Source organism: Protomyctophum parallelum (assembly GCF_964188405.1).
Source record: "Protomyctophum parallelum genome assembly, chromosome: 3".
Lineage (NCBI taxonomy): Eukaryota > Metazoa > Chordata > Actinopteri > Myctophiformes > Myctophidae > Protomyctophum > Protomyctophum parallelum.
In genome coordinates, this window is record NC_139698.1 from 21,242,443 (window position 1) to 21,263,728 (window position 21,286).

The 21,286-nt window shown below is 48.7% G+C and overlaps 1 protein-coding gene across 1 annotated transcript in view; it reads right to left on the reverse strand.

The window, feature by feature from the left end:
- The window catches only part of prkcg (protein kinase C, gamma), a gene marked incomplete at both ends in the record, with an annotated part of 71,014 nt that overhangs the window by 22,052 nt on the left and 27,676 nt on the right, over positions 1-21,286 (reverse strand). Inside the window, 5 exon segments of the mRNA XM_083762067.1 lie at positions 2,121-2,411; positions 6,670-6,871; positions 8,295-8,451; positions 14,649-14,777; positions 15,492-15,603. Of these exon segments, the coding sequence (XP_083618193.1) occupies positions 2,121-2,411; positions 6,670-6,871; positions 8,295-8,451; positions 14,649-14,777; positions 15,492-15,603 (891 nt within the window).

Sequence of the window (21,286 nt, forward strand, 5' to 3'; positions counted from 1 at the left end):
GCACTACGAGCTTGTAGATCTGCTATTTGAGAAATCGAATAAATATTCTTTCACAACGTTTTTAACTCAAATCCCTGGAACAACATATTTTCAGATGGGGGTCGGTGCCGAATACATATATTTTTTTAACATATAGGTTTTTCAGAACACTGACATTTTGTAGAATCTGCTCTTATATGGTTTAACGTTTTTGAGTTTGACAGTGGAGCTGCCTTCGTCCATTGAATATAAAACCGCTGTGTCCTCAAGAGAACTTGTGTGGTCTCAGCAAAGCCGAAAAACAAAACAAAAACCACCCACATAACTTTAAAGTTTTGACTTTGTTTGAAGTGTAGTGCCAGCAGGAAGAGAAGCTCCGCTGTTCCATCCCAGAGACGGAACTCCAGGCCAGGGAAAAAGACATGGTGGAAGGAAGACAAGCAGCACTCTATACAGCAGGGGTGGAGAGGCCCACTATGTTTCCACACTGACTCCTGCTGGGGGGCCACATTGCATTAACCCATTCTGACCTGAGATCAGATTCATACGAGGTTTTCCACCGGGGACACACTGGTCTGATTAACCCATTCTGACCTGAGATCAGATTCTAAAAAATGTCAGTCGTTCTTCGATTTTTCAAAAATAGCAGACCTACAAGCTCGTAGCGCGCCACTCGGTGGCGCGCTATGAGCTTGTAGATCTGCTATTTTTCAATAGCTAAAGCATAACATGATGCTAACACCAAAATGGGTTCCCGTTCAGAATGGGTTAACCCATTTAGGCCTGACGTCGAAATACAAAGATTTAGTGGAGTTTGCATGTTCTCCCCGTGTCCCCTAGGGTAGGTAGTAGGTACCCTCACAAAAACATGCAGTAATCCTGGTCTCTAAACTGCCTCCTCCTGGCCTGCCGGGGCACCATGATGGAGGGGAAAGGAACTGGTTGGATTAACGTGTTCCTTCCACGCGTTACATCCGGCAGGGAAACTACCCCCTGGTGAAAAGAAGCAGCTTGGAAGGAGGCATGAGGTCAGTCCGCTGCCCCCCCAGGTTGGCAGAGGAAGTTTAGCGCCCAGGATTACATTAGATAAATGGCACTGGGTGAAAAAACTGGGTTGCAAAATCGTGGAATTAAAATTTGATAAAAAAAAAAAAAAAAGTCTTCTGAAAGAATATATAATCAAAGATTTGTGCCGCATTTCACGATTTTTTTAAAAATAGCAGACCTACCCATTAAGTGATGGTGGGGGCTGCATGCATGCGGCCCCCAGGCCGCCAGTCGCCCATATATGCACTGACTAGAGTATAGTGTAGCAGGGGGCATCGAGCATCCATCTCTCTCTGCCCCTTCCTCACAGCTAAAGCCCCAGACCACACCTCGCCTGCCTCCTCGTCACAGCCAGAGTAATCTAGTAAGAGAGTGGCGACGCGCTTTGATCTCACCGCAAAGCGGGTGCCTATGAGCTATAGTTCCAAACATTGGAACTATCCCATTGAGATAGAATGAGCACGTCCGCATTCCATTGTTACAATGGGAGTCAACTCTAGTGTCGCCACTCTCTTACTATATTACTCAGGTCACAGCTAAAGCCCCAGACCACACCAGTTGCAACTCCTTGCAAGTAGTCGCAACTCCTTGCAACAAAACAGTTTTAAGGTCAAACCCAAAAGATAATCAGATTTGAAAGTCCCTCGACTCTAAAGTCCCCGGACTCTATACTTTGAGAACCAGTGCTATACAGAGAGACAGTATAGAGCGTCGCAGTCCTGCCCCCTTCCATGACGATGCCAGGCCCAGGAAATGATTCCCAATGCATTTTCCCCATAGACATTTCAAAAAGTATTTATTTAAGGACGGTTACGCCGCGGACAAAGCCAACTCGAGTCGTGACAAATCATGACAACAAACACAATGTTTTGGACCAAACAAATAATTACAAAGCAGAAAAACAATTGTCTTTGTTGTCACGATTTGTCTCAACTCGAGTTGGCTTTGTGTATACAAGGCTTAAAAGGTCATACTTTTTAAAAAGTCTGAGGAAAATGAACGGGTAATAATTTCCTGGGGACCTGGTTATAGGGCGGGCGGGACTGCAGCGACGCTGTCTATATGCACAGACAAACGCCGGCGGTCTTTATTACCTTGCCGAAGCTGCCTTTCCCCAGCACCATGAGGAAGTTGAAGTCCTGGATGTTCACCTTGACCTTGCTGGGGCCCGGGGCGTGGGCGTGGACGTGGGGGTGTGGAGCGTGGTGGACCTGCACCGGAGGCGGGCACACAGGAGGAGTGGGCGTGGTGGCGGCGGCGGCGGTGGCGGTGGCGGTGCTGGGGGCGACGATGGGCACGGGGAAGGGCTCGACTGGCACGGGGACGGGCGTGAGTGGCAGCAGGGGCAGAGCACCGGGCGCCATGAGAGCACCCGTCTCCTCCTCCTGCAACACATCATCACAGCATGGGATTATATATAGCCTCTGGAGGCTTCTGAAAGAATACATATTCATTTTCACGATTTTTCAAAAATAGCAGAGTGGCGCGCTACGAGCTTGTAGATCTGCTATTTTTCAATAGCTAAAGCACAGCATGGGAGTATAGCCTCATGGAGTCTTCTGAAAGAATATATATAATTCAAAGATCTGTGCCGCATTTTCAAGATTTTTCAAAAATAGCAGACCTACAAGCTCGTAGCGCGCCACTCAGTGGCGCGCTATGAGCTTGTAGATCTGCTATTTTTAAATAGCTAAAGCACGACATAATGCTAACACCAAAAGGGGTTCCCGCCCCAAAATGGGTTAAAACCCATTTAGACCTGAGGCTGATTCGGGTTCTAAATTCGAGTCTTCTAAATTCTAACAGTTTTCTGAAAAACCTAGAAACTAGTGGTGCTCAACATTTTTCATGTCAAGAACCCCCAGAATTATCTCAATTGGGCCACACGGACCCCCATCCCAAAATATGTAGCTCCAAAAGCAAATATTTAAGTTAAAAATGTTCGCTCTGAAATAATATATATTCAAAGATTTGTGCCCACATTTAGCACTCGGTACTCGTGCCGCACTATGAGCTTGTAGATCTGCTATTTTTCCAATAGCTAAAGTATAAGAAAAAGTCCTTCTGCACACCTACAATGGACAGGTGCGTCTGAGAAGTAGAGAGAAAAGAATCCTGCACACTGTCTTCACTTGAGTTTAGATTTATTGAGCAACGTTTCGGTCGTCAGACCTTCATCAGGCAAATAGCTAAAGTATAACATAATGCTTGAAACACCAAAAGGGGTACAAAGTGCCACTGTATAGTTGAACTGGACTAATGTCACATACCTGTACTGTACAAGCAGCACTCACACACATACATTTAAAATGTCTCACGTTTTGCTTTTCCCATAACCAATCTCACAAAGAAAGCAAAGAGGAAAGGGCAGGGCTTTGTAAATTGTTCCCGCAAGACAAAATGACAACAATAACAATACAACTCCATAGAAAGGATACAGTTTACAGTACAGTATACATGTGGAAGCAGAGTATGCCTGCACCCTGCTGGTCAGAGGGCGCAACTGTCAGTGAAGTCCATCATGTAATTTATGGTCTAATTATCTAGCTGCAACAGCAGGCATAAATCTCAAAAGGCTTTTTCTAAAGGCTGATAAAATAACCAGCGGGCGGACAGGACCAGATACTGAGCCAGCATCGCACAAAGGCTCTTGTGGAGAGTGCTGTCAGCTGGCGTGCGCGAGCGTGTGACATGTGTGTGTGTGTGTGTGTGTGTGTGTGTGTGTGTGTGTGTGTGTGTGTGTGTGTGGTGTGTGTGTGTGTGTGTGTGTGTGTGTGTGTGTGTGTGCGCATGTGCGTGCGTGTGTTGAGGGCTAGCTTCTATGTGGTTTTTCCAATTATTTCATTGCCGTTTCCTTGCACATCAAAGCAAAAGACATCCATTATAGTTATACGATGTCAAATCATCACAGGCGCACACACAGCCCCTCTCATATAGGCGTATAGAGTAGAGTGCAATAAGTAAACATACTGCACTCTATAATCTCTGCTTTTGATACCGTCCGTCCGTCCGTCATTCATTCATAATATATAATAATGATATATTATATCATTGCTGTTGGGCAGAAACCTCATTGAGCGGCAGTGGCTCAGGAGGTAGAGTGACCGCAGTTCGATCCCAGTCTCCCCCAGAGTTGTATAGTGTCGAAGTGTGTGTGAATGGGTGAATGTAAATTAATGCACAATCTATATGTAAAGCTCTATATAATTGCACCAGTTACAATTCATAGAAAAGCATTACAATTTATAGTCTATAAAAGCACCATTCAAATTAACTTGTTGTTCATATAAAATAACTAGAAAACACTGTTCCTGAAGAAACAGTGTGGGCTTGAGTAGTTCCGTGGTCTATATGATGATGTATGGTACCCACATGATGACGTCACAGCCCCAGTAGCCAATGAAAACGGGGCTCGCTATACTCGAGCCCACAACTAGATTTCTAGCACAAAGTACCCGGGAGCAGTATGGGTTGACGCCCCAGCCTGTGTCTTCCGTGAGGAAGAAGCCCAACAAACCCACGGTGGGGCCTTTAGGAGGGCCATTCAAGCCGCAAGCGGAGCCTGTGGCACCGCCAGGTGGAGCCGGCGGAACCATTGCAGCTCCAGAATCCACCATTCCTGAATGAAGTGCCTGGTGCTGGGAGTCTGGTGCAACGCACAGAGGCTGGACCTGAGAGCAGGAGTGGACCTGGTGAGACGTAGGAGGGGCCCGGACAGGAGACAACCCACAGAGCCTAGTCCCTCCACGTGCCAGAATAGTACCTCCCAGTCCCGGCTGAGTAGTTCAGGAGGAACGGATTGTGTGGCCCTGGTTTTTCCCTAGTGGGACTGATCGAGGGTATAGCTACTGGGTCGTAAGTCGGGACTTGATCACCCCGGCTGGGACACCTGAGTGAGGGGTATGATGTTGGGAGACCCGATACCCCGATGACCTTGGGATACATCACTGAGGATACGTCCCAGGTGCATCCATGCGATGTAATTTGTTTTTTGTGGAAGCAGTTAGATGCCGAAAAAGTAAACAGAGGCTGAAAACCTGCAATGTATTTGATGTACAGTAGAAAATACATCATATACGACCATTGAATGCATTGTTATAGCAACCACAGTGTGAATCGAGAAAGATCTGACCCTTCCTCATGCAAAAACTCTTGCCGTTGTTTACAAATTCCAAGAGGAAAATACAAGCACACATAACTGCATGAAGCTGAACCTTAGAGTATAATGAATAGAGACGGCACCCGGAGGAAACCCTGAGGCGAAATGGACATAGTGGCCAAATTCAGTATTGCAGCGTGGGCCCAAACACATGAACGCGCTGGTCCGTTGACTATCATTGTGCACGTTCATGATGACATGTGAACGCTGTTTCACACGTGAACGCACGTGAACGCGTGCAATGACAGTCAACGGCAGCGCGTTCATGTGCTTGGGCCCAATCCATCCCAGAATGCACTCTGTTCCTACTCCGAAGGAGGAGTGAAATCGCCTCATGCGCTTTAGAGCAACTAAACTTACAACTTAATATACTCCAGGAGCTGAACATGTTGAAGTTTGAACTCGATTTCTAGCGGATTTCTATGCGGAAGTAATTAGATCGCTCTATAGGCCCATCATGGTGTTGCCTCGCCATTCAGTAATAACCGAGGGAACAGTTCGTAGACCGGAAGACCTCAGACTTCTGAAGGTTCATAATTAACGTATAAAGTCAAGTCTGAGATGTACTTCGGCCCTGAACCATTGAGTCACTCAATCTTTAAATGAGGTGGCTGAAAGGTTGAGCAGCGACTTTTAAAATCCATTCTGTGACCGACTCACTGACTGACTGTCAGTCCAGTGCAGAGATGTGTGTCCGTTCATCCTCCATAGATCTTCTTCAAAGTCAGCTCAGCTGCATTCTGAATGAGCTGAAGCTTGTCTGATATACTGTAGCTTCTGCTTTTTGAGATTGACAGGGGAGACCTGCAAAAAGACCTTTGCAGTATATAGTCTTACAGAGAGAGTAGAGAGAGGCTGGAGAGGGTGGGGGTCCCTAGTTCAAATAAAAGTTATTTTTAGGGGGTGTTATTTTGTAATCTTTGTATAATTAGTAGTACATATGGATTCATTATATTATTTTGACTTTTGTACTCAAATTCCTCCATCCTACTATGAAAACATTTCAAAGTAAAAAGTTCCAGCATGTGTCTCCACAGTAAGCTGAATTATAAAAAGTGTGAATGGAGATTCTAGGTGAAAGTGAATTTTTGAAAGTGTGGGCACACAAAGTGTTAACCCATTCTGAACGGGAACCCGTTTTGGTGTTAGCATCATGTTATGCTTTAGCTTTAGCTATTGAAAGATAGCAGATCTACAAGCTCAAGCTTGTAGGTCTGCTATTTTTGAAAAATCGAAGAACGACTGACATTTTTAGAATCTGATCTCAGGTCAGAATGGGTTCATCAGACCAGTGTGTGTCCAGTTGAAACCTCGTATGAATCTGATCTCAGGTCAGAATGGGTTAAGATATAGGCCGTTTAACATGGGAAGTGACTGACGCGCCTATTTTCAGCATGCAACCAAGTGTAAAGTGTGCGTGTGTGTGCGTGCGCCCTGCGTGTGTGTGTGCGTGCGCCCTGCGTGTGCGTGTGTGCGTGCGCTACCTGCAGATCGGGGTCGGGCACGGGGATGTTGTAGTACTCTCCCTCGTCCTCGTCCAGCAGCTTGAACCAGCCGCTGACCGAGCGGCGGAAGATCTCGCTCACGCCGAACGACAGCGCCCCCATGAAGTCGTTCCGGGACGTGCGGTCCCAGTCCCACACCTCCACCGAGAGACGCCTGTCCCACTGGCTGCCCCGCACCGAGCTGGGGGGGGGGGGGGGGATGATAGACGTTTTAGAATGTGTGTGTCGCCCTCATCTTTAGTGCGGATCCTTATATGAACTTTTAGCAGTGGTGGAAAAAGTCAAAATGTACTTAACCCATTTTGGACTGATGGTGATAAAAAAAAAGGCTTCTAAATCCTAATAGTTTTCTGAAAAACCCATGTTTCGATGTCAGTTGTGCTCAACCTTTTTCATGTCAAGGACCCCCAGAATTATCTCTATTGGGCCACTGACCCCCATCTCAAGATATGTAGTTCCAGGGACCCCCCCTAGAAGCCAATATTTTAGTTAAAAATGGTCGCTCTGAAATATATATTCAAAGATTTGCGCCGCATTTTCACGATCTTTCAAAAATAGCAGACCTACAAGCTCGTAGCGCGCCACTCGGTGGCGCGCTATGAGCTTGTAGATCTGCTATTTTTCAATAGCTAAAGTATAACAACTTATATAGCAACTTAAGTTATATCAAATAAATGCATTGGAGTAAAAGTACAATATTTGCCTCTGAAATGTTGTGGGGTAGAAGTAAAAGTATTGACAAATAGAAATACAAACAGACTGTACTTAAGGTCCACCAAGGTCAAGGTTGTCTTTATTTGTCTCTCTTGGGAGACATTTGTCTTGGAGGACAGAGTCACAGCTGCATACAAATAACAGACACGTTCACATACGAAAAGGAAAAACACCATGAAGCACCCACACAAAACAGAGATATTGCACACATTCCCTTGATAAAGTGCAACTAGTCAATAAAGTGCTTTTGGCAGTGCTTTTGGCAGAGAGAGGTCCACATAAGACTGCATGGTCTCAGATTGGACTGCTCCTTATGGATTCCGTTTGCATGCCCTTACTCTGCCTGAATCTTCTCCATAAGTTCTCAACACTTCACCCTGACTGGAAATAGAGAGAAATAGAGCGTCGCAGTCTCGCCACCCTTTCATGGCCCCCGGAAGACAATTTCCCATTCATTTCCCCATAGAAAGTATTTATTTAAAGACCTTTTAAGGCTCGGACAAAGCGAACTCGGCTCCTGGCAAATCGTGGCAATGAACACAATTTTTGGGGCCGAACAAAATAATTAGAAAGAAGAAAAAGAGGGCAAACATACAACATTGATTTTGTTCTTTCTAATTATTTGTTCGGTTAGAGTTGCCTCTGTCTGAGGCTTACAGGTCTCTAACACATTTTGTGCGGGAACCCATTTTGGTGTTAGCTCATAGCGCGCCACCGAGTGGCGCGCTACGAGCTTGTAGGTCTGCTATTTTTGAAAAATCGAAGAACGACTGACATTTTTAGAATCTGATCTCAGGTCAGAATGGGTTAATCAGACCAGTGTGTGTCCAGTGGAAACCTCGTATGAATCTGATCTCAGGTCAGAATGGGTTAAGAGGGACTGGACTCACAAGGTGAAGTTTTCATTCCACAGCGGGTTGAGCGTGGAGCGGATGGTCTTGGTCTTCTGCTTGCTGTGACTCTTGGGGTCCGGGATGAGCTTGAGCTTCACGTAGGGGTCCGACAGGCCGTTGGGGTCCATGGGCATCAGGTTACGAGCCTCACGCACTGGGGAGAGTGACAGAGAGAGAGAGAGAGAGAGAGAGAGAGAGATTCTCATTAGAATCCTAACTACACATGCTCAAACATATCTTAATGTATTTTTTATTTAACCCATTTAGGCCGAAATTAAAAAGAAATCTTAAAAATCCCGACAGTTTTCTGAAATACCTCATGTTTCTGTATCAGTGGTGCTCAATATTTCATGTCAAGGACCCCAACAATGATATGTAGTAATTGGCCACCGACCCCCATCTGAAAATATGTTGTTCCAGGGACCCCCCCAGAAGCAAAGATTTGAGTTAAAAACGGTCGCTCTAAAAGAATATATTCAAACATTATTGGGCCACATTTTCATAATTTTAAATAGCTAAAGCATACTGTAACATAATGCTTACAACACCAAAAAGGGTTCCCGCTCAAAATGGCTCAACACATTGAGACTGACGTCTCTTTTACAAGTGTGAACTGGCCAAGAAAAAACAGCTCTGCCGGTACCAACAAATACAGCCAGGACAACATTTAGGACAGTAACATTTGTAAGCACAGTAGCCTAGTACTATACCTACTGCATAGGAAGCTCAAGGAAAGAACAGGGAATACCGTATATGCGCAAACAGGAAGACTAGTTGCTACTACACTAATATAGGACTAGCAAACATTTCCTATACGTCGAAGCAGGAGCAGTGTCTGGGAAATGTTCCCATGGTGTTATTTTTTAACCCATTCTGACCTGAGATTAGATTCATGCGAGGTTTCTTTGTCGTCATATACAACTGTGAAAATAGCCAAACTATACAGAGCGTCGCAGTCCCGCCCCCTTTCATGGCCCCCGAAGAGAATTTCCCATTCAATGTTTCACAAAGTATTTATTTAGGCCAGTTTAACCAATTCAACTGTAATTAGTCCACTCCTACAGATCTCTCTAGCAAAAACAGTCAATCTACAAGTGCAGAAAACATCACGTTGTGAGGCCATGTGAGCTTGCAAATCAGCTATTGTCACTATAGACAAATCCATGGAGGAGTGCCCTGGGCGCAGCCATAGCTGAGGTGTATCACTAAACGCAGTTTGACACCTTAGTACGATTGCCTAATGCCTATACACCTGGCCTACAGGGAAAGGCTCTGTGGATTCGTCTATATGTGTAATGGGGCCAAAGTGGTTAATTTGTATGATTACACGCGGCTTGGTTGAATGCCTGATTCTGATTGGTCAATCACTGAATTCAGCCGTGTGTTATAATGACCGCTTAGACCTCTGTAATCAAAGGCTCAGAGCACCTGCTGCACTGCTTGATGTTGTGCCGTTATCCAACATGACAGCCATGTGTAAACGACTGCACAATGTAAGTTACAGCTAAACATTGCTCTCAAGAATGTTTTCGAAATCATTTTGAAGTGAGAACCATTAATGGGAAATCAAATTAAGCTATAGACCCTCCAGAAAAACGCCGGCAACATCCTTGATGATGCCGGCAAGACTCCTTGATTTTACGATGAAATATGCTGGGTTTTCTGTGCTTTTATGCGGTGAAATGGCGGGACGTTTGCCCGGAAATTTGCCAACTATGCCGATAGATGATCCATGTGAAATAAGAGAAAAGTTGCGAAATATGAGGAAAGTTGCAAAATATGCGATTATGCGCCATTTACAAACAAAATTTACCCCTGCAATATCTGCGTCATTCGACTGATTATGCAGTAAATTATGCGATCGCATAAACACATTCTTCTGGAGGGTCTATCTACAGTAATAGAAGATGCAGGCTTTCTATTCATGGACATTTTGCCTGCTATGTTGTTCTCCTGTTAATCAATAAAATATCTATCATTAGAAACTGCCTAATGATGAATATCACTGTCCACAGCCCTCCTCTGGGACACAGACAGAGAAGACAGGTCTCTGAACTGTCCACAGCCCATCTCTGAGACACAGACAGAGTAGACAGGTCTCTGAACTGTCCACAGCCCTCCTCTGGGACACAGACAGAGAAGACAGGTCTCTGAACTGTCCACAGCCCTCCTCTGGGACACAGACAGAGAAGACAGGTCTCTGAACTGTCCACAGCCCTCCTCTGGGACACAGACAGAGAAGACAGAGTCTCTCAACTGTCCACAGCCCTCCTCTGAGACACAGACAGAGAAGACAGAGTCTCTGAACTGTCCACAGCCCTCCTCTGAGACACAGATCGAGTAGGGAAAACAAGGCTAGCATCATAATGAGCATTAGTGAGGACCATGAATTATGAAGATTGGTTGAAAACGGGTGAAGTCATACTTTAAGTACCGTAGAGAAGTAAATGTCCTATAGGCTAACTGTCCACCACTGCTACTCACCTGTGACATAGACGCCTAAAGGCTCATACATAGTCTGTATTTTTGGTGGTGGGGTGACCACCGAACTACAACATGACGTCACGAGCCGCGGTGAAGAGCAAACCACCGCCACCGCTCCAGCCCTTCTCTCTGTTTTTACTCACCACCGCTCAACGTTATTTCAGCTCCGGTGGTCAGCTCACCACCGGAGCGGTGGTCAGCTCGCCACCGAAAATCCAGACTATGAATAGGCCTTTACTCCTCTCCTCAGACAGACAGACTGTCACGATCCGCTCCTCGGACCGTGAACTTTGACTGTCCTTATTTAGAGTTTGGACTATAATATGTATTTCTGTCATTTATATGTATTGGCTCATGTATTCCTGACTGTTTCTCTTTGGTTTTGGTTTTCTGTTACTCTGTTGTTGCCATAGTTTTGTGTATCTTATTTTGTAGTATTGTTCCTAGTGTTTCCTGTCTTCCTAGTTACTGTTAGTTACCTTGTCTATCCTACCGTGTTACTTGTCAGTGTTTCCACCTGTGTCCTTTTAGTCCCCTAGCCTATCCTGTGGTTGATTGTATTTTGAGTTCACCTGTGTCCTGTTACCCCTGTCTATTTAAGCCCTTTGTTTGCAGCGTGTCCTTGTTGGTCCATAGACCTCTGTCAAGTGAGTGTACATGTTTTTGCTGTGCTGTTATTTTGCCCTATCTTGGTTTATTGAAATAAACACTTTGAAGATAGTCTGCTTTGCATCCTGTTGCCTGCTTTTGGGTCCACCCGTAATGCATTCCTGACAGTATGGACCAACCAGTTTGGACCCAGCGGGCAAGTTTAGTTTTTTGAGTATTTTCACCATGCCGGTTTGGAGCAAGCCTATGAAGCAGTCTGACATGGAAGACTACCCTGTACCTGCCCCAGAGGAGATTGACAACATGGGAATGGATCCAGTTGCTTATTCTGTTGAAGATGAACTTTATGAAGCAACTTATTCCATACTGTGCTACCAGGGTGAGTGGAGAAGGGCCGCCAGTCAAGAAAGCAGACAAGCGGCTCTCTTTTTAGCACGCAGGGAGGTTTCCTGTAAACCCTGGCTGAGGTGCTCGTTACCTCGGTGGGCTAAAGACTTCCTCGATACTCCTGACTCACAATCTGCAAGCCTTCAGAGGTCTGCTTCCCAGCCTGCACTCCAGCCTGTCAGTGCCCAGCCTGAGCCCCAGTCTATCAGACTAGGGTTTGTAGGTCTCCAGCCTGTCGGTCCTGAAACTGCCCCTGTTGAACCTGTGTTCCCCGAGCCAGTCTATGCGGAGACCTCTTCAGCCCCAGGTCCGTACATTGGGTCTCGTTTGGCCAGCGTCAGGGGGAACCGGGCAAGGGGGCGTCGTCGCCACCACAAACGCTCCCAACTGCCCAGCATCCAGGAGCCCCTGCTTCCCAGTGACGGTGAGCCTCCACTGTCGACCAGCGACGGCGAGGCTCTACTGCGGCCCAACGACGGAAGTGGCGAGGCCCCACTGCTGCCCAGCCATGTTGAGGCTCCCCTGCTGTCCACCTGCGGTGACGGCGAATCTCCGCACTTGTTCAGCGACGGTGGGCCTCAACTGCAGCTCAGCGAGCAGTGTGCACAACCGCCCGGCGAGCAGTGTGCACACCCACCCGGCGACCTGCATGCACCTCTCCAGCTGTCCAGTAGTAGTGGTGGCGGGCCTCCGCTGCTACTACCCAGCTATGCCGAGGTGCTTCTGTGTCCGAGCGACACCCTGTCTGTTTCTGAGTCGGCTGCACCTGCCGACACCACGTCAAGACCTGTGTCGGTGGCCCCCGCCGACATCATGCCCGTATCTGCGTCGGCGGCCCCTGCCGGCATCATGTTTGTTCCTGCGTCGGCGGCCCCCGCCGACATGTCTGTTTCTGCATCGGTGGCCCCCGCCGACATGTCTGTTCCTGTGTCGGTGGCCCCCACCGACATGTCTGTTCCTGTGTCGGTGGCCCCCACCGACATGTCTGTTCCTGCATTGGTGGCCCCCACCGACATGTCTGTTCCTGCGTCGGTGGCCCCCACCGACATGTCTGTTCCTGCGTCGGTGGCCCCCACCGACATGTCTGTTCCTGCGTCGGTGGCCCCCACCAACATGTCTGTTCCTGCGTCGGTGGCCCCCACCGACATGTCTGTTCCTGCGTCGGTGGCCCCCACCGACATGTCTGTTCCTGCGTCGGTGGCCCCCACCGACATGTCTGTTCCTGCGTCGGTGGCCCCCACCGACATGTCTGTTCCTGCGTCGGTGGCCCCCACCGACATGTCTGTTCCTGCGTCGGTGGCCCCCACCGACATGTCTGTTCCTGTGTCGGTGGCCCCCGCCGACATGTCTGTTTCTGCGTCGGTGGCCCCCACCGACATGTCTGTTCCTGCCTCGGCTGTCCCCGCCGACGTCCCACCTGAACCCTTTTCTGCCATCCCCAATGTACTGCCTTTGTCAGCTCTCCCTTCGGACACCCCTTGCAAACTTCAAGAACTGTCTGTTTTCACTGCCATTGTTGAGGAGGCCCTCTTGCTGCCGGACCCCGGGCCTGACCTCCAGCGGTCAGAACCTGGGCCTGCACTACAGCGGCAAGACCTCGAGCCTGCACTCCAGTCTCACTGTTCTCAGGTGCCCCAGTCCATGCACTGTCACTGTCTGTGTCCCCTCTCCAAATCTAGCTCCGTCCCCAGCCATGTCTGCAGCCCCGTCCCCAGCCCTGTTTGTAGCCCCGTCCCTAGCTCTGCCCCTAGCCCTCCTAGTCCTCCTGTTTCCCAGCCTAGATCCCTGGCCCCACCTACCAGCCCGTTAGTCCTTCTCCCTTTCTGTCTGTCCGCCTGTCTCCCCGTATGTTTGTCTGCTAGTGTGTATGCCAATATGTTTGTCCGTCTGTCTACTCCCCAGTCCTCCTGTCGCCCCTCTGACCCCTTTACCCGCCTATTGTGTCAAACCTCATGTCTGTCTGCCTGCCTGCTTGTCTGTCAGTTGATATGTCTGTCTCTTGGTTTGTCCCACCTTCTGTCTGTCTGCTTGTCTGTTTGCTTGTCTGTGTGTTTGCCCGCCTGCATCCCTGTGTGAATTCTATCTGTAGTCTTTTCTGTGTTTTTGACTGTTTTTGCCCTGCCTAGTCCAGTCAGTGTTTCGCCCTGTGCCCCAGATTATGTTTCTAGCCCCTGGTCCTTTGCCCCAGTGTCCCTCCACCAGACCCCCACCACCCACCCTTGTTTGGTGGTCCTTGTTGGACGTCTTGGAGCCGTCCGTTGGGGGGGAGGTACTGTCACGATCCGCTCCTCGGACCGTGAACTTTGACTGTCCTTATTTAGAGTTTGGACTATAATATGTATTTCTGTCATTTATATGTATTGGCTCATGTATTCCTGACTGTTTCTCTTTGGTTTTGGTTTTCTGTTACTCTGTTGTTGCCATAGTTTTGTGTATCTTATTTTGTAGTATTGTTCCTAGTGTTTCCTGTCTTCCTAGTTACTGTTAGTTACCTTGTCTATCCTACCGTGTTACTTGTCAGTGTTTCCACCTGTGTCCTTTTAGTCCCCTAGCCTATCCTGTGGTTGATTGTATTTTGAGTTCACCTGTGTCCTGTTACCCCTGTCTATTTAAGCCCTTTGTTTGCAGCGTGTCCTTGTTGGTCCATAGACCTCTGTCAAGTGAGTGTACATGTTTTTGCTGTGCTGTTATTTTGCCCTATCTTGGTTTATTGAAATAAACACTTTGAAGATAGTCTGCTTTGCATCCTGTTGCCTGCTTTTGGGTCCACCCGTAATGCATTCCTGACACAGACAGACAGGTCACCTGTGACATAGACATCTATGAATAGGCCTTTACTCCTCTCCTCAGACAGACAGACAGACAGGTCACCTGTGACATAGACATCTTCGTCTTCTCCTCTGACAGACAGGTAGATGCGTCCTCTCTTCTCCGTTTGGTCCTGACCGCACAGGCTGGGAATGCTGGCCTCACAGCGCCGATGCACGTTCATGTCACAATCTGGCACGCACGCACACACGCACACACACACACACACACACACACACACACAAAATCAATTTGTTTGATTAACCACTTGACCCTTTATTATACGTACTTCATTTTACAACGGTGGTGCCGTGCTAAAAAAAACTGCAGAAATATCCAATCTCCAACGTGTTGCGATGCGGAGCGTTGTGTGACCTATAGTAGATCTGCTATTTTCAATATTTAAAACAAAATATTGACTAATATTGTCCATTCATTGTGATTATTAAGACAAAAGTTGGAAATAAACGTGATTCTGACTTGAAATTATATATCGCCCAAATGTACACGTTTTTCTTGAGTGTCTGGTATATTTTAGGTCAAAACTAGGCCTTGTCTTTACCGTTTATACCCTTTCAGTAATGTTTATATGTGCTCTTTTAGTCTTTGTAATGTTGCTTGTTTTCTGTAGAGGGGACCAAACGGATGCACATTGGCATTCTTGCTGTCCCTTCCAAATGAACCTATATTACTCAAATAAAGACGTTCACACAAAACCAGGAGCATATACGACTGTAATCACTATGTCAATGTGTTACGCCATATGTGCAGACGCCCGGAGGCGTCAAAATCACAGCGAATGTTATTCTTAAAAAAATATAAGCCAAGGCTGTCTGACCACAATTACAACACATGGTACACATAAAGTAGATGCACGCGCACGCACGCACACGCACACACACTCACTGGAGCACTTCATGCCCTGGTGAATGAGTCCGTAGAGCAGCGAGCCACAGTGGTCACAGAAGGTCGGGCTGGAGTACGTCTGCAGTTTGAACTCGTGCTGACTCTTCAGGACCTGCAGAGGCAACGGAACCCATTATGCATTCACTAGGGCAGGGGTTCCCAAACCTTTTTCACCTCGAGGACCCCGAAATTTATACTAATTCGCCCGTGGACCCCCATTTGAACAGATATGCCAGGGACCCCCATATGAGAGAAGATCTTTACGGCTCTAGCAGAGATTCTCAACCCGTTTAATTTCAAGGACCCCCATTTAATGGCATTTCTATCTATGAGACCCCGATTTATATTGTAAAATCAATGTTAATTTAACGCTGAAGGTGCACAAATGGAACCAAATGAACCCGTTAGGGTCCATTTGGTACCATTTTTACACTCTCAGAGTTACAGACCCATAAGTGTCCATGTGGTTCAAAAATATCATTTAGCAGGGGACCCCCTGAAACTCCCTCAAGGACCCCACTTTGGGAACCAATGCCCTAGGGGTGTAACGATACATTTTAATGCTCTTTGCAGAGCGTATGCCGCTTCAATAAAGGCCATTTAGGCCTGACGTCGAAATAAAAAAAACATACGTAAAGTGTAGTAAATTGTGCAATTTATTAGATTTTCTTTTATTTATTCATAAATGTATGTTGAAAAAATAATTTCATTTGTTTTTAATTCATGAAATATTCAGCATTTCTTTGGGATGTTTTTTGAAATAATTACAAACTTTACAAAATTAGATACAAAAATAGGAACCTACTCGTGACCCATAAAAATGTGTCCGCAAGCCACAAATGGGTCCTGAAAAATGTATGTATTATCCATAAGAATAGAACGTCGCTATACCCTCTCTGTATTCCTCAGAAGTCATGTCCTTCTCCTCACAAATCGCACCTCATTGGGCCCGTGATAACACACTTACAAAACTCAATAATGGTTCGATTGATTTTTTTTATTCACACAATCCTGCACACATGTGTTTGATGGCTGGATCGATGACGGGGTGCGTTTCACATGGCTCAATTCCTGAGCTGTATCACATGTCGGAGAGAATTACGGTGTCCGCTACATCGTGACATCTGAGCAACAACAAAGCACTATCTGTTCCCGGCGATTCGGCCGATACGCCGCGTCGGAATTAATTGACGTCACATTTGAGACAAGCTCAACTTCAACCTGCATCGATTCCTCTGTTCTCCTGCACTTCTATTCCTTGGCTCCTCTCTCGAGGGGGAGGGGACATGGGGAGGACTAAAGGCTCCTCCCTCAAGGGGGAGGGGACAGGAGGACTAAAGGCTCCTCCCTCGAGGGGGAGGGGACAGGGGGGAGGACTGAAGGCTCCTCCCTCAAGGGGGAGGGGACAGGAGGAGGACTAAAGGCTCCTCCCTCAAGGGGGAGGGGACAGGGGGAGGACTAAAGGCTCCTCCCTCAAGGGGGAGGGGACAGGAGGAGGACTAAAGGCTCCTCCCTCAAGGGGGAGGGGACAGGGGGAGGACTAAAGGCTCCTCCCTCAAGGGGGAGGGGACAGGGGGAGGACTAAAGGCTCCTCCCTCAAGGGGGAGGGGACAGGAGGAGGACTAAAGGCTCCTCCCTCAAGGGGGAGGGGACAGGAGGAGGACTAAAGGCTCCTCCCTCAAGGGGGAGGGGACAGGGGGAGGACTAAAGGCTCCTCCCTCAAGGGGGAGGGGACAGGGGGAGGACTAAAGGCTCCTCCCTCAAGGGGGAGGGGACAGGAGGAGGACTAAAGGCTCCTCCCTCAAGGGGGAGGGGACAGGAGGAGGACTAAAGGCTCCTCCCTCAAGGGGGAGGGGACAGGGGAGGACTAAAGGCTCCTCCCTCAAGGGGGAGGGGACAGGAGGAGGACTAAAGGCTCCTCCCTCAAGGGGGAGGGGACAGGAGGAGGACTAAAGGCTCCTCCCTCGAGGGGGAGGGGACAGGAGGAGGACTAAAGGCTCCTCCCTCAAGGGGGAGGGGACAGGGGGAGGACTAAAGGCTCCTCCCTCAAGGGGGAGGGGACAGGGGGAGGACTAAAGGCTCCTCCCTCAAGGGGGAGGGGACAGGAGGAGGACTAAAGGCTCCTCCCTCAAGGGGGAGGGGACAGGAGGAGGACTAAAGGCTCCTCTCTCAAGGGGGAGGGGACAGGAGGAGGACTAAAGGCTCCTCCCTCAAGGGGGAGGGGACAGGGGGAGGACTAAAGGCTCCTCCCTCGAGGGGGAGGGGACAGGAGGAGGACTAAAGGCTCCTCTCTCGAGGGGGAGGGGACAGGAGGAGGACTAAAGGCTCCTCCCTCAAGGGGGAGGGGACAGGAGGAGGACTAAAGGCTCCTCTCTCGAGGGGGAGGGGACAGGAGGAGGACTAAAGGCTCCTCCCTCAAGGGGGAGGGGACAGGAGGAGGACTAAAGGCTCCTCCCTCAAGGGGGAGGGGACAGGGGGAGGACTAAAGGCTCCTCCCTCAAGGGGGAGGGGACAGGGGGAGGACTAAAGGCTCCTCCCTCAAGGGGGAGGGGACAGGGGGAGGACTAAAGGCTCCTCCCTCAAGGGGGAGGGGACAGGGGGAGGACTAAAGGCTCCTCCCTCGAGGGGGAGGGGACAGGGGGAGGACTAAAGGCTCCTCCCTCGAGGGGGAGGGGACAGGAGGAGGACTAAAGGCTCCTCCCTCAAGGGGGAGGGGACAGGAGGAGGACTAAAGGCTCCTCCATCAAGGGGGAGGGGACAGGGGGAGGACTAAAGGCTCCTCCCTCAAGGGGGAGGGGACAGGAGGAGGACTAAAGGCTCCTCCCTCAAGGGGGAGGGGACAGGGGGAGGACTAAAGGCTCCTCCCTCAAGGGGGAGGGGACAGGAGGAGGACTAAAGGCTCCTCCCTCAAGGGGGAGGGGACAGGAGGAGGACTAAAGGCTCCTCCATCAAGGGGGAGGGGACAGGGGGAGGACTAAAGGCTCCTCCCTCAAGGGGGAGGGGACAGGGGGAGGACTAAAGGCTCCTCCCTCAAGGGGGAGGGGACAGGAGGAGGACTAAAGGCTCCTCCCTCAAGGGGGAGGGGACAGGAGGAGGACTAAAGGCTCCTCCCTCAAGGGGGAGGACAGGAGGAGGACTAAAGGCTCCTCCCTCAAGGGGGAGGGGACAGGAGGAGGACTAAAGGCTCCTCCCTCGAGGGGGAGGGGACAGGAGGAGGACTAAAGGCTCCTCCCTCAAGGGGGAGGGGACAGGAGGAGGACTAAAGGCTCCTCCCTCAAGGGGGAGGGGACAGGAGGAGGACTAAAGGCTCCTCCCTCAAGGGGGAGGGGACAGGAGGAGGACTAAAGGCTCCTCCCTCAAGGGGGAGGGGACAGGAGGAGGACTAAAGGCTCCTCCCTCAAGGGGGAGGGGACAGGGGAGGACTAAAGGCTCCTCTCTCGAGGGGGAGGGGACAGGGGGGAGGACTAAAGGCTCCTCCCTCAAGGGGGAGGGGACAGGAGGAGGACTAAAGGCTCCTCTCTCGAGGGGGAGGGGACAGGAGGAGGACTAAAGGCTCCTCTCTCGAGGGGGAGGGGACAGGAGGAGGACTAAAGGCTCCTCCCTCAAGGGGGAGGGGACAGGAGGAGGACTAAAGGCTCCTCTCTCGAGGGGGAGGGGACAGGAGGAGGCCTAAAGGCTCCTCCCTCAAGGGGGAGGGGACAGGGGGAGGACTAAAGGCTCCTCCCTCAAGGGGGAGGGGACAGGAGGAGGACTAAAGGCTCCTCCCCCTCAGGGGGAGGGGCTATAAGGCACAGGGAGGGGAAAGGAGGGTGGAAACATGAGGATGGAAACATCAATCCCACATCAAATCCGTTACCAAATCCGCCTCCTTCCACCTCAAAAATCTTTCCAGAACTCCCAGACTTGGCGAGACCCTCATCCACGCTTTCATCTCCTCCCCCCGGGATTACTGTAATGGTGTCTGGTTCGGCCTCCCTAACAAGGCCCTTGAGAGTACATGCACAACTCAGCTGCCATAGTGCTCACCCATATATACAAAATGCTGGCAGCACATCGCCCTCACCCTCAAACGCCTCCACTGGCTTCTGGTTATAAGTTCATATACAAACTCCTCCTCACCAACACATCTCGCCATAACCCTGCAGGCCCACGGTATCTGACAGACCTCGTCAAGGACTACACCCATGAGCAGAACCTGAGGTCTTGGGACACGGGGCTCCTCAACATCCGCCACGGAAAAAGTGGACACTCGGCGTTAGAGCCTTCTATGTGGCAGCCCCTGCCCTTTGGAACTCTCTCCCCATGAAGCGTCGCAAGACGCCTATACGTTGAACTCTTTCAAGTCTGCACATTTGTTTACACAGGCCTTTGGCAATTAGATTGTTTATTTTTCTCTGTATTGTAAAGTGTCCTTGGGTTTCTTGAAAGGCGCTATATAAATTGTTATTATAATAATTATAGTATTACATGTTTTTTTATCGAGAAGCAAGGGTCTTCATCGCCACGTTGGCTTGTGGTGGGAATCTTTTATCAACGGACATACAAAACGAGACAATATTAAGGGGGTCCATGCAAATAAAACTCTTTTGTCCAGAACCAGTACAAAAGCATTTGCCCGGGCTCTGGAGCAGCTTTTGAATGCTGCTCGAAGGCAGCTTAGATGCTACACAACTATGTTAATTTGCTGCTCTGAGGGCACCTTAAATGGTATACAAGTTATACAACCATGTTAATTTTCTGCTCTGATGGCAGCATTTGAATGCTGCTCAGGGCAGCTTATGTGCTATATTAATACACCAATGTTAAATTGCTGCTCCGAGGGCAGCTTTTGAATGCTGCTCTCAGGGCAGCTTAAAAGCTATACATAGAAACTGCCTGCCTGTCATAATTTGTTGTTCAGTATTAGAATGTTGATATTCACTTTGTATTCATCGTTAGGGCCCCAAATCACACCTCAGAAAGTTTCATTTGTTTTGACTGGGGTGTCATATTTTGACAGCAGCAACTGCCTGTCATAATCCTCCCCCCCCCTCCCTATCTAAGTATTGGACAGTATTAAGATGTTGATATTGATTTTGTATTCATCTTTAGAGCCCCAAATCATACACATGCATATTGTAGGTTTTTTGACTGAGTGTCTATTAACAGTGTTTTTTTTATTCATTTTGTATTCATCCTTAGGGCCCCAAATCACACCGTAGAAAGCATGAGTGTCTATTTCAAACACAAAAAGTGTTTCTTGACTGGGGAGTCATACTTTGACAGCAGAAATTGCCTGTCATCATTTGCACCCCCTCCCTATCTAATTATTGGACAGTATTAGGATGTTGATATTAGTGTTGTATTAGTTTTGTATTCGTGATCCCCGAATCAATATGTATAGCAATTAATCTGCCCTAAGAGCAGCAATATTAAAAGATTGAGCGGTGGAGAGGGATTCTATTGCACCTGCTTGATGGAGACAAACTAAAACTATTGGCGTGCTCCTAAAACAAAACAAAAAAAATCACACTTGTGTGAAGTGAGGGGCGCTCTTATCACCATACATCATACACATTCCAGCCAATCAAATCATCACATGCTGTGCTACAAACACACAAAGCTGTGCATAGGAGGGGCTAGCGCCCCTCAAACACTATAAGAGGATACTTTCTATAAGATGCACGCACGCACGCACTCACGCACTCCTTGACCTAAATTCAGTGGTTTATTTAGAAGAACATTACTGTATCTCCCCCAAATCACAAGAACACTGATCTTTTTCCATCCATCCATCCAACCTCTCTCTCTCTCTC